Here is a 13925-nt window from a genome sequence, read left to right as displayed (position 1 = left end):
GCATGTCAAATTTAAATAAATAAGTAACATTAAATGCTCAAGAAAAATCCTTTCATTTAATAAATCTTTTTAGGTAACAAATATTTCACTTTCCTCTGTTAGTTAGTTTTGCATTGTTACGTAGTAGAATAATACCAACACAAAAATAAAAATAAAAAAATTCTTAACCAAAGATATTAAAAAAAGAAAATTATTTTTTTCAAAAACAAATGTCTACTAAAATTATTATTTACAAACTTAAGATAAATATGACAATTAAACATTTAGGGTATGTTTTATTTTTCTTTTAAAAAGATTTTTTTATTTTTTATTTTTTATTTTAAATAATTTATACTATATTTAGAAAAAAAATTAAAAAGAGAAATTAAACATACTCTTAATATGCATTAATTTTAAATTACAACATACTTAATTTGTTTAAAAGAAATTTTTCTTTAAAAAGTTATTATGTTATTAATTAATTACTTAATATAAGTTTATAAAGAATAAATTAGTCAAATCAAAATATTATCCTAATAATAATTTCACAATTAGAATGTGAGAGTATCACCGACCGAATTCAGTCAACATTAGAAATGGATGCCAAATAACTAGATAGAAAAAGATATTTTCTTTCTTAAAATACAGTTTTTTTTATTGTGAAATTAATTTTGATTCTCATTAATAAATAGAAGTGGGAGAGCCCACATCCTAAATTTAGATAAACAAAAAATAAAAAATACAAAATATAAAAGCAATCACTATAGACATTGGTTTTTCCTGTGGGTAACTAAGCAGTTACCATTAAGGAACAAGCATCGTGGATTCCTGGTCTTGGACAGTTGTGGATGGAGAACTCCGAACCGGAATCGGAACCGGAAGGGATAGGGATGGGTTTCACAGAATCGACCTCGCTCCTCCCTTCAGGTTCGGGCACACGAAGCAAGAATGTTCCAGAAGACAAATGGCAATTAACATACATAGTGTATTTCACCCTCTGCCTCGGTTACCTTCTCCCTTGGAACGTGTTCATCACCGCCATTGACTATTTCTCCTACCTCTACCCCGATGCCAGCGTTGACCGCATCTTCGCCGTCTTTTGCATGCTCATCGGTCTCGTTGGAATCTTCCTCATCATCCTCTACAGCCACAAATCTGACGCACGTTAGGATCATCGATGTTCTCGCTTTGTTCTTTGTTTCTCTTCTCATCGTTCCCCTTCTCGATGCCTTCTGCGTTCAGGGCCGGGTCGGGCTCTATGCCGGCTTCTACGTCACCGCTGGCGCGGTTGCCCTTTCCGGCGTAGCCGATGCGCTTGTCCAGGGCTCCATTGTTGGTTCTGTCGGCGAGTTGCCGGAGAGGTACATGCAAGCTGTCATCGCCGGCACTGCTGCTTCTGGTAGTTAGTTGGTTACTAGCAATGATTTCTTTTCTTATTACAAGGTAATGAATTAATGAATAATAAAACGCACAAAATGGAGCTTGAGTTTTAGATGAAACTTAATGAGCATATTTGGATTCATGTTTAAATGACTTTTATTTAAACCCTAAATTTTACTTAGTTATAGGGATGTATGTTTGAATAAACATTACTAGTTATAGTTTGTGTGTTAAATCCTCGGCTACAGATTTTTAATGTTTTTCCAAATGCTCGTTATGTTTGGCAGATGACCAATTTAGGGCTTAGTCAATGTCAACCAATTAGGCAGGGTTCATTTTGGTGTGATTTTGATAGTTCATGGTTTTAGGTTTTTAGTACCCTATAATCTGAAGCACATTAATATGCTGGATTTTAGGTACGTATGCCACTATTTTGTCAAAGATCATAGATGTATTTCTGTTTATTGAAGTTGGGTAGGGTACATGGTTCTTCTTTTTTCACTATGGATGGATGTTTTGACTTCAGGGGTGCTTTGTGCGGTTCTGAGGATATTTACAAAAGCTGTTTACCCACAAGATGCCTTAGGCGTGCAAAAGAGTGCAAATCTTTACTTTGCTGTATCAATTGTAATTGTGTTCATATGCATGGTTTTCTGCAACTTGGTGCACAGACTTCCTGTTATGAAGTACTATAATGAACTTACGGTTCAGGCGGTTGCTGCCAATGAAGATAATGATCCCTTGACGGGAGCTGTCTGGAGGTCAACTGTCTGGAATATTGTCGGAAGAGTCAAGTGGTATGGGTGCTCATTTATGTTGTGACTCTGGCTATATTTCCTGGTTATGTTACTGAGGATGTGCACTCTCAAATTCTTAAGGATTGGTACCCAATTATCCTAATTGCTAGTTATAATGTGTTTGATCTTGTTGGCAAGTGTCTCACTGGCGTATACCTCATAGAGAATGCAAAAATTGCAATAGGTGGTTGCATAGCAAGATTGTTGTTCCCTCTCTTCTTAGGGTGCTTGCACGGTCCCAAATTCTTCCGAACTGAGATTCGCGTGACAATACTGACTTGCCTGTTAGGGCTTACTAATGGCTACTTAACCAGTGTATTGATGATTTTGATTCCTAAAACTGTAAATTTGCAGCATGCAGAGACGGCAGGGATTGTGAGTGTATTATTCTTAGTTTTTGGTCTGGCTGCTGGGTCTATTATAGCTTGGTTTTGGGTCATCTGACCAAGCAATTTGCATTAGTCAGGGGACCCGATACTCACATGTCCTATGGCTTCACTATATCAGAATTCAAAACTGTGATGGATTTTCTTAATTTGTTTACTGAATATGTGAAAGTTTGTAAGCTTATCTGTTAATAAATAATAATGTTCATCAAATAATGAGCTATTGTCGTTGAACTGTCAAGGAATAATATTCTGTTCTTACTTTACCAAGGGATCACCCTTTTAGGCAGCTGTTGGGTACCTTAATCTCGGTTCATCCCGTGCTTTGATAAAAGACGTGTTGAGAAAGTAAAGCCCGGGTATGCACGATCTGTCTGGAAATTTAAGTGTTTGATCCTTAGTTCTCAAGAAATATAAATACATTCCATAAAGTAATTTAGCTACTTCAGATGTCACTGTCACTCACTACAAAAGGAACCTTGTAATTGTAGTGGTTTTGAAGACTACCCAGACAAATTCCTGGAATAAATTCGTGGGACCCAATGATAGAGAATGAGGGAAATGTTTGCCTTTGAGGAATGCCTGTTAGATAGGTTTTCCTTGGAATACCTATAAATTGTTATTGTAAAATAAGTTTATGGCTGCTATGCTCTGAAGAGTCTCACTTTAATATTTCATCTGTCCCCTCCTGGTTTTTCTAGCATTTGGGATTTTGCATGAACGTAAATATAAATAATAACTTCGTTCGTGTGGAATATGATGAGATAATAAAAGGAGTACGTGCCCCTAAGCTAATTACTGACGGGGCGTCCTTCATTTCCCCAGCAGGTTCCGGTAATTTGATCTCTCTCCCCTCTCAGTAAAAATTATAACGTGTTTTCAGATCAATAATTAACATTGATTTTAAGAATGTACTTGACATTGATTTTAAGAACTCAGAATTCCAAGCTCCAGGGCTCTACAACATTTTGGCCTTTCTTTCGTTGAAATTTCAAACTTCAACTCATGGTAAACAAATCAGGTGGGTCCACAACACCATTACCTGCTTCCTTGGTTGTAACTGAGTGAGAAGTCAGCTGCCTCGAAGCCAAAGCAATTTCTCTCTAGTCTAAACACCAAAGCCTTATCGTTTTCCTTTAGTGTCTCAACAAAGCAGGGAATTATAAACACTAGACAACTATCATTACATTTCTTCCACTTTTTCACGTTCTGAAAAGATCACAATCACAGCATCATGGTTGATATGCTAGGTTCGTTTGTCTCTGCCTTCCTACAAGTGCGGTTGGCTACGGTAGCTCCTCGTGAGCTTTTAGAATTCTTCTGGGGCAACCATCTTGATGAGGCACTTCTAGGGAAGCTGAAGATGCTTTTGCTGTCTGTCGCTACCTGCTTAAGTGATGCTGAGGAAAAATAGTTTATTAATCCATCGGTGAAAGAATGGACTTAAAAATGCTGCCTATGATGCTGATGATGTCTTGGATGAGATTGCCACGAAAGCCATGCAAGATAAGATCAATTCTGGGTTTCACACCACCTTAGATAAGGTAAGAGGTTATGCTTCTTCTCTCAATCCATTTGCTGAATGAGTTAAAGGAAAAGTTGAGAAGATAGTTCAGGGGTTGAAATCTATAATAGAGCATAAAGATGTTCTTGGTCTTAAGGAAAGCAGTGTAGGTAAATCACTGACACTCCCGTTAGCATCAGCTACAACTTTGGTGGATGAACATCGAGTGTTTGGTAGAAACGCTGATAGGGAGAAGATTATTAATTTTCTGCTATCTGGCAATTCCAATGAAGAAAGGGTGTCTGTGGTTGCTGTGTTGGGATGGGAGGGGTAGGTAAGAGGACTCTTGCTCAGATTTTGTGCAATGATGTGCAGTTGAGGAATCATTTTCAATCAAGAGCATGGACCTCTGTTTCAGAGACATCAGATGTGTATGAAATGACCAAAAAAGTTTTTCACTCTTTCACTTTGTGGTATTCTAATATCTCAGACTTGAATGTACTCCAAATCAATCTGGAAGATAGACTGACAAGACGAAGGTTTCTACTTGTTTTGGATGGGTTTTGGAATGAGAATTTCCTTGATTGGGACATCTTCCAAAAGCCCTTTCTGTCAGGAAACTATGGAAGTAAAATTAGTCACCACACCTAGTAAAAGTATCGGCAGTTTGTGCTGATTTAACTTAGTCCCTCTCGCTTCTATCTTATGAAGATATCTGGAAGTTATTCTCAAGTCATGCATTCAACTCAGGAAACCTGGATCAGCATCCGGTGTTGGCACAAATTGGCCAAAAAATAGTAAATAAGTGCAATGGTCTCCCTCTGGCTGCAAAAACACTAGGGAGTCTCAGTTAGTTTATAGAAAATAAAAAATCAAGTTCCATTAAAATATTTCTTCTAAACCCCACTTAGTTTATAGAAAATAAAAAATGTTTTAAAAATTAAGCTTAGATAACACTACCTGATTAATATTAAGTTTTTATATATTATTATTATATTACAACGGTTGTGTAATATAGATTTTTATTTAATATATAACTACACTATTTATATTAGAGGATTGAATGTAATATACATTATTTTATCAGTTTAATCTATTCACTTGTTTCGAGAGTAAATCAACTCGGATGTGTTTAAAATATCTGAACAATTTCTATTCAATATATAACTACACTATTTATATTTATATTAGAAGATTGAATATAATATACATTATTTTATCAATTTCATCTATTCACTTGTTTCAAAAATAAATTAATGATCATGTGTTTAATATATTTGAATAACTTTTGTTCGTACTAATACATGAGTAATAAATAATGAGTATGATTCAATTTGTTTTTTTTTATGAATTATTATATTAAATATTAAATAAAAAATTATTTAAATTAATAGTTAATAATCAATATATATTTTCAAGTTGGCAGTTTTTTTTTCCCTTAAATGACAGATTGATCAAGATGGTGAGTCTGAATTTTCAGAAAGCAATTAAAAACAGGCACCAAAGAGCATGCACAGCCAGTCAAAAAATCAGTTACAAAAAAAGTCAGATTTTAAAACTTCACATCAACTAATTTTAAAAGTTATTTTCCATTACAAAATTTCACCTAAACCTCACTTAGCTTATAGAAATTATAAAATATTTTTAAAAAATAATTTCAGTTATCACTTCTTGTTTAATATTAAATTCTTATATTATTATTGTATTACACATGTTAATCAATATAGATTTATATTTAATATTTTAAATTTAATTCAACCATGCATACTGCACTATTTATTTTATTGAGTATTGGATGTAATACTCTTAAGTAAATAAGAATTTTTTTATTATGATGATTTACTCAATTTAAATAAACACACACAAAAGCCATGAGTCATGATCATTCAGAATGAATTTAATATCCATTGCAATGTCAAGTGTTTAAACATTACAAGAAAAATTTTCTTTAAAAATTTTCATTGGATGGACTCGAAAGAGAAAAAAAAAAAAAAAAGATTGAAAACTTTGTTCATAAGATCGTGTTTTAGAATTTGAGGCAAAAGTTTTGTTACGACCGAAACTATCATAAGGCTCCTTATCCTTTTGGATGCATATTTATTTCACAAAATGCATGCTACTACATAGCAACCTAATTAACTAGCAACACATAAATTTCTAGTAATAGGATTCAATAATTGAAATAGAACCCGTTTGAGAAACAAGATAAAAATATGGAAAAGTAAAAAATACAACTAGATTTGATAAATCAGAATTAAACAAAAAAATATTATCCTCTCAGCATGTGTCTCAATAAATACAATAATCAATCACATATTACCAAATGCGGAGTTGATGATGTTTGTATGGAGAAAAAGTCAACGTAAGAACCACATATGGCAAGTAGAGCGCTTCCATTGATGTATGATAAAATTCATTTATCATCATGTCATCTTTCTTTAATGCAGCTGTGTGCAGTGCAGTTTGTAATGGATAACATAAAGGACTCATCCATACTTCATTTCCAGTTGCGGTGTCGAAGGATAAAGACGCCATCAATCTGTCATGCACCTTCAAATGTCACATTAGGTCAGCATATCATTTTCAGCTTTTTTAGAGCAAATAATATTATCTTACTAATTTACATTTAAAATATATTAGACATGTGATTAAAAAATCAGTTATGCTCCACGCATGCCTAAATGTGTGATTCTACCATTTTTTCCACAATAGGTGCCACCAAGGGAAAGGATAATATTCTCATAGATTGTTAGATTCAAACTTACTCTGTCGTTCTTTTTTCTTCTCACAAAAGAAATTCATATAAGGAAAACATAGAAAAACATAGGTTTAAGTTTTCCTATTTCAATAGAAGAGTGATAGTTCAATACAGCATTGTAAAGAAAACTGAATATTAGACAACATAGCATCGCATATGGCTATACAGTAATTTATATTGTCGAGATACAATTTAAGTCAAAGATTCCGAGAAAGACCAAAATAAAAATACCTTATTTTCTTTTAAAAGCTTTAAGAAATCTTTGAAAAACCACTGAGATACACATAAATTTGCATCTTTCTTCATGTAAGGACCAGAAATAACTTCTTGTTACTGAATAATAGGAAAATAAAGAAATATGTATCCAGGACAAAATATCAAATTAAATGAACTGACATACCTATCAACAAAACTAACTTCAGGGACTCTGTGAGGCACTTTCTTAGTTTCCTGCTTTTTTCTGGATTTTGTCCTTCCAGGAATGACCAAACCACATTTCTGTGAAATTGAAAACAATCTTAAGATGGCTGTATGCTCAACCAAAAATAGTAAACTTTATGATTAAATATGAAAGGCGCTCAACATAGTATAATTACAACAGTGAGTTAAAAATGTATAGATAAAATATTCTTAACATAGTCATGAAATCATGACTGTGACCTTAATGCATGTGACATAAAGAATGCCATACATATGGAAATAACTATATTTCCCATAATGTAATATAAGCTATATAATGTTAGCATTTACTGAACCCTGTCCCACCTTGTTTCATTAATAAACTTTGAATTGCAAACACAACAACCAAGTAAATGAAAGGGAGAGAAATGAGAGACAAATCAAGAATTGCATGCCAAAAGCAACATGGAAGATAAAGAAGAAAAAGTAAAGTAGAAGCAAACAATAGTTAAAAAATACTGGACAATAGGGTTTTCTGGTCCAAACATCAAGACAAGAAGAGAGAAATAGAGCCTGAAGCAGACCTTGCACGCGTTGCATATGAACTTTCTTCAAAAGGTAAGACAAGCTCACCACTAAGCTACCTGAAAGACTGGGAGAAAAAACATTTATCATGTTTCTCAATCAAAATAAGAAACGCTCTTAATGCAATCAAAATTAGAATAAAATAATTAAGCTTTCTAGTACAAATTATCCAAATCAAATACCAACCTAATTTGTCCAAAAGGCCATACACAGCTTGATTATATGGTGTATCCAACCATACAAGTACTATGATCATTAAATTCTGAATCAGCTGCATTCAGATGGAGACATCTGTTTGAGATCTAAAACGTTTCTGGATCTCCACCGTAAAGCTGAAATTTATAGAAGAGTTGATCCATGATAGCTACTTCGTTTCAGTCCATCAATTCTATGACTTTATTTTAATCATTTTCTCGATTTTCTATGACTTCTACTTTCTGTGATTGCTGTTGATCATTGAATTGCTTTGATACATCTGAACGACCTTCAATTCATCAAGAATGTAGTTGTTTAAATGAGCAAAGTAGAATACAATACTTGGTCTGACGATCCACTGTTCTAATGTTTATGAACAAATGTCATTAAAAAAAACAAAACAAAACAAAATCAAGTAATCAACAGCAATTTGCAGAGACAACAGTAACTAGCAGAATAGAAATCAGGAATTCAACCTGTCTTTAGCATGTTGCAAGAATAATAGAAAAAACAATCTGTCTGCTTAACGACAAGGAAGGTAAAGATCAAAATCACTGGCCTCTTACAATTACAGTTTGCTTGACAATGTATTATTGTCAAGCACTGTAAAAAAGTAGCTACTGTCTCCACCATCAGCAGTAATTCAAGCAAGACCAAATTCTATTAAAGAATATACAAAGGCTCAGCCAGCTCCAAAATGCAAAACCTGGCATAACAATTGAGCTTCATTGTTAAAATTCTAGAAATACTGTGGAGTGATGTTTTCAGGAGTTGTTCTACTATGTTTGGTTCCATATGTTTTGAAGCGAGATAAGATTATGGAAAATACCATTGATTATTCATAACCAAAAAAAAAAAGTATGCAGATGACAAAAGGCTACATTAGATTACCATTGATCAAGAAAGCTTTCACAAGTGGACTAAAATAGCTTATTTCTTGCCACCGGAAGACATAAAGGCAAGCTACAACTGTAATAATTAGTCCAAGTGGGAGCCTCATCCACACTACTTTCGTTAGCTTCAAACATCTTTCTCTGAATTGCCATCACTATGTAAAATAAAATAAAAAATTATATTACAAATAGAGCTCACTCAAGAGTATAGGAAGAAATAGAATTACAAAAATAAAATTAATAAAAGATATAAACCCTTAATTCACATTATTTAAATTACAATACTTTTGGAATAAATAATACTATGAACTATCAAAGAACTGGGAGACTCAATTCAACATTTTACTAGCTCTTTCAACCAAACTGAAAAAAGATTTTTTTATGTAATTACAGTGCATGCACTATATCTGGACAGTAAAATAGTTTATCCAAAGCATCTTAAAACAATAAGCACTCACCTATGATGCCATAGCTTCAAACCTAACACAAAATTCATATTCTTTTGAAGCATGTTGGAGATAAATAGCCCATAAACATTGATCATACAAGCACAGTCAAAGGGAGTTAAAAGAACTAACAAACCCCTTATCACCAAGCATGGAAGAACCCAATCACTAAGGAGGAGTTGAGCAAGGAAACTATATTAAACTAAACCAAACTAACTCAATGGTCGGAACTCTGAGAATTAAGATGGAAACAAGACAGAAAGAATCAAGAGAGCAGAGCAGAACTGTATTATTGAAACAGAGAACAAAAAATATAAAGCAGAATTCTCCCCAAAGGTTTCCCCTTCAGAAAGGATCTCTCCTTTCACTCACTCACAAAATTGTCAACTACACCAAATGCCCTTCCCCCAATATGATTTCCCCTTTTGTCCAACCAAATCTAACAAGTCTAGCTAATGGACCTGTTCTTGTTCAGTGTCCTTATTCAGTACTGACTTCATATCCTAACAGCTGACAAGAAATGCAGATAAAAGATTCTTAAACACGTTCATTACATAATAGAATTAGCAAAACATAAGGATTACCATTTCATGTCCATTCACAAGCATGCTCGTTGAAACCCTACCAGCTAAGAAATAAAAAATATGCGACAAACAGATGAAGCTGCACTGCATACGGCTGCATTAAAGAAAGATGACATGATGGTAAATCAATTTTATCATAAAGCTTGTGATGCAACTTAGAATGCAAAAAACCACAAACATACACCAAAAATGGAAGGCAAATAAAGAAATGTAGAAATAAGGCAGGAGACAAAAATGTAAAAGAAAAACATATGTTTTAAGTTTGAATTTACAATTATGCACACACACGAGGTAGAAACAGCAATAACAATTCATCAGATTTTGAAAAAAAAACTGTTACCGTATAGTCATCTTCTCTAAAATGCCTTACAATCCATGTATTGAATATACAAGTGGGGTTCCTCTTGACAAGAACTGAGTAGCTGGATTCAAAGGAAAGGGGAGATATCAAATCAAATAACTCAAATTGCAGTATACAAAGCTTCCACAGTGATAACTTAATAAATAAACTTCAAGTCCATGTCTAACATATTTTAAATGTAAATTAGTAAGATAATTTTATTTGCTCTAAAAAAAGCTGAAAATGATATGCTGACCTAAAAGATATTTGAAGGTGCATGACAGATTGGTGGTCTTTATCCTTCGACATAGCAACTGGAAATGAAGTATGGTTGGGTCTTTTATGTTATCTATTACAAACTGCAAACTGCACTGCACACTGCTGCATTAAAGAAAGATAACACGATGGTAAATGAATTTTATCATAAAGCGTACGATGCAACTTAGAATGACAAAAAACCACCTGAAAGTAGGAGTTCTGTGATGTTGCTTAATCCACAATGGTTGAATGCGGTATGCGAGAGAGAAGCTTCCGATTTGTGCCCCTCTCAAGCAGAGGCTTTAGCAGTGAACATCCCTTAACAATAAGAGTAAGAAGGAAGTCCGCCAGTCCCTGCAGAGGTACAGATTCAAGCTGATCACAATCCTTGATCTTCAGATACTTAAGAGAAGTAAGGTGTTGAATATGGTCCAGCGATGAAAGCTTCATAAGCCTACTGATGGAGAGTGACTGGAGTTTGGGAGCAGGAAGACATTCAGAGAGGCAGACCAGGTTTGGGCAATCCTTAAGTTTCAAAGTCTGTAGACACTCTGATGAAATTGAGGAGGACTTGAGGCTGCCACAATCTTGGATATGGAGTTCTTGGAGAGAAGTGAAGAAGCTGAATGGAAAAGAGACGAGAGAATCACAGCTAATGAAACATTTTTTGCTTCCGATTTGTGCCCCTCTCAAGCAGAGGCTTTAGCAGTGAACATCCCTTAACAATAAGAGTAAGAAGGGAGTCCGCCAGTCCCTGCAGAGGTACAAATTCCATTATTATTCCACTAATGAAACATTTTTTGCTTCTCATACACTGTGTAATTTGAAATGGTAAATTCTCTAAGGTGACCCAGTCACCAGTCCCTGCAGAGGTACAGATTCAAGCTGATCACAATCCTTGATCTTCAGATACTTAAGAGAAGTAAGGTGTTGAATATGGTCCAGCGATGAAAGCTTCATAAGCCTACTGATGGAGAGTGACTGGAGTTTGGGAGCAGGAAGACATTCAGAGAGGCAGACCAGGTTTGGGCAATCCTTAAGTTTCAAAGTCTGTAGACACTCTGATGAAATTGAGGAGGACTTGAGGCTGCCACAATCTTGGATATGGAGTTCTTGGAGAGAAGTGAAGAAGCTGAATGGAAAAGAGACGAGAGAATCACAGCTAATGAAACATTTTTTGCTTCCGATTTGTGCCCCTCTCAAGCAGAGGCTTTAGCAGTGAACATCCCTTAACAATAAGAGTAAGAAGGGAGTCCGCCAGTCCCTGCAGAGGTACAAATTCCATTATTATTCCACTAATGAAACATTTTTTGCTTCTCATACACTGTGTAATTTGAAATGGTAAATTCTCTAAGGTGACCCAGTCACCAGTCCCTGCAGAGGTACAGATTCAAGCTGATCACAATCCTTGATCTTCAGATACTTAAGAGAAGTAAAGTGTTGAATATGGTCCAGCGATGAAAGCTTCAGAAGTCTACTGATGGAGAGTGACTGGAGTTTGGGAGCAGGAAGACGTTCAGAGAGGCAGACCAGGTTTGGGCAATCCTTAAGTTTCAAAGTTTGTAGACACAAGAAATTGTCCTCTGGTGAAATAGAGGAGGACTTGAGGCTGCGACAATCTTGGATATGGAGTTCTTGGAGAGAAGTGAAGGAGTTGAATGGAAAAGTGACAAGAGAATCACAGCTACTCTTTAAACGTAATTTCTCAAGGGAAGCATATTTGTTCTCAGAATCCCCAATCTGGATTAGTTGCAACTTCCTGCAGTCTGTTAACTCTAGTTCTCTCAACATTGGAACCCTTGGCAGCGAATCCTCTAGGTTTGGACATCCAGAAATCAACAGGTTTCCTAAGGAAACTAGGCAGCGTGGCAGCTTTCCAGTAAGCGAGGGACATCTTTTCAGGTGAAGTTGTACAAGTGAAGGAAATTCTCTACCCTCAACTTCAATCGGCAGCCATTCCTTCCATTGCAGCATATCCTTGAACTTAAGGATTTCCAGTGACTTGAAAGGTTCAATCAGGTTCCCATAGAATTCTGGACCAATCATTTGCAAACTGTTGAATTTTGTTAAGCGCAGCTCCAAAAGAGAAGGCAAATATCCCAAAGATGGAAAGGACGTGCAATTCATGCAGTCTATGAGATCTAAAAACACCAAGTTAGATAACAGACAGTTTCCCAACCAGATGGGAAGGGAACCACCAAAGTTCTTGATAGTGAATTTTTTCGAATATTCATGTGGTTGTAGTAGCTAAAACGAATTATTATGGAATACTAGCAAATTTTATGAAGCTGTGAACTCTTGTTCAACAGACTTTAATCTATTCCAGGTTAAACTGGAAGAGATAACAGAGGGAATAAAGTTTTTAATAGTCTTGGATGATTTAGATAGATTTTTTGACTGAGATATTGTCAAGAAGCCATTTGTTGCAAACAGTGGGAGCAAAATTATTGTGACATCACGCACATTCTCAGCTGCATCTATTTTCGGTGCTTCCCTGACTCATTCTCTCTCTTATCTAGAATACCAAGATTGTTGGAAGTTATTTGTAGATCATGCATTTAAAAATAAAAATCTCAATGCATGTTCAACTTTACAAGAAATAGGACAACGAGTCTGTTAGAAAGTATTGTGGTCTACCAATAGCAATAAAGAAGTTAGGTAGTTTCTTACACTCCTTGTCAATTACTGAAGAATGAGACCGTGTATTGACAAGTAAGTTTTGGGACCTACCAAACATCAATTTGGTTTCAAGTATAATATGTGGTTATAACAATCTGCCTTCTCATCTAAAGCGATGTTTTGCCTGTTGTTCTGTATTCTCCAGGTGATATAAAATTCACAGAAAGTGTTTGATGTGTTTATGGATAGCTGAAAGTCTCATTGTACAGCCAAAAAGTGGTTGATGAAAAAGTTTACTATTAAGAACTTTTCACATTAGTAAGCTTTTCCAAATATTCATGTGATTGTAGTAGATGAAGCACGTCTATCTCATTCTGTGTGTCATGATTCACTGTTGTCCATTTGAATTGCAATTTCACTAGATATCTTTTACTCTCCAAGTTTGTCAGTGAAGCATTTGCAGCATCTATCACATTTTATAAATTTGTAAGTGTAAGTGATCCAACTCACTAATATGAGATCCACTCTCTTTGCCGATAAAAAAATCCGTCCATACCTGGAGAGCTTTCAGTTCATTGAAATTCAAAGACATCTCAGATAATTTAGTTCTATTGATGTCTAAACAGCGCAAATTGACAAGTTTGCACAAGTTAGACAGTAAGACAAGAATAATAAGAAAGTAAAATTGTTTCTAGGTTATACAACGAGCCAGTACAATATGGAAGTTAGGTGATTGAAGTGTAAGAAAAATTTAAATACTGAAGATACTTTAGTTTTCTAATTGAATCTTTCATTATATCTA

The 13925-nt window shown here is 34.8% G+C and overlaps 1 protein-coding gene and 1 pseudogene across 1 annotated transcript; one reads left to right on the top strand and one right to left on the bottom strand.

Moving 5' to 3' along the window:
- Nucleotides 1-790: 790 nt before the first annotated feature.
- Nucleotides 791-2632, top strand: LOC113865789 (annotated as a pseudogene).
- Nucleotides 2633-10735: 8103 nt separating this feature from the next.
- LOC113866067 (putative disease resistance protein At3g14460) lies at nucleotides 10736-12631 on the bottom strand. The gene is made up of 5 exons (XM_027500957.1): nucleotides 11873-12631; nucleotides 11686-11768; nucleotides 11363-11636; nucleotides 11176-11258; nucleotides 10736-11126 (listed from the first exon to the last, which is right to left on the bottom strand). The coding sequence occupies exons 1-5, from the start codon at nucleotides 12629-12631 to the stop codon at nucleotides 10736-10738; spliced, it is 1590 nt and encodes a 529-aa protein (XP_027356758.1).
- Nucleotides 12632-13925: the final 1294 nt, after the last annotated feature.

The sequence above is a fragment of the Abrus precatorius genome, unplaced genomic scaffold, assembly GCF_003935025.1.
Source record: "Abrus precatorius isolate BTA unplaced genomic scaffold, Abrus_2018 Scaffold4, whole genome shotgun sequence".
NCBI lineage: Eukaryota > Viridiplantae > Streptophyta > Magnoliopsida > Fabales > Fabaceae > Abrus > Abrus precatorius.
Note: the sequence above shows the minus strand (reverse complement) of the source record. Positions and strands in the feature narration are given on the sequence as shown.

Excerpts from the sequence above, each read along its gene's own strand:
- LOC113866067 (XM_027500957.1), bottom strand. The coding sequence starts at position 12,631 with ATGAATTGCACGTCCTTTCCATCTTTGGGATATTTGCCTTCTCTTTTG. Across the intron at positions 11,259-11,362 it reads CTGTACCTCTGCAGGGACTG|GGACTGGCGGACTCCCTTCT; the intron begins GTGACTGGGTCA and ends GTACCTCTGCAG. Across the intron at positions 11,127-11,175 it reads GAGAGGGGCACAAATCGGAA|CTTCTTCACTTCTCTCCAAG; the intron begins GCAAAAAATGTT and ends TTTTCCATTCAG.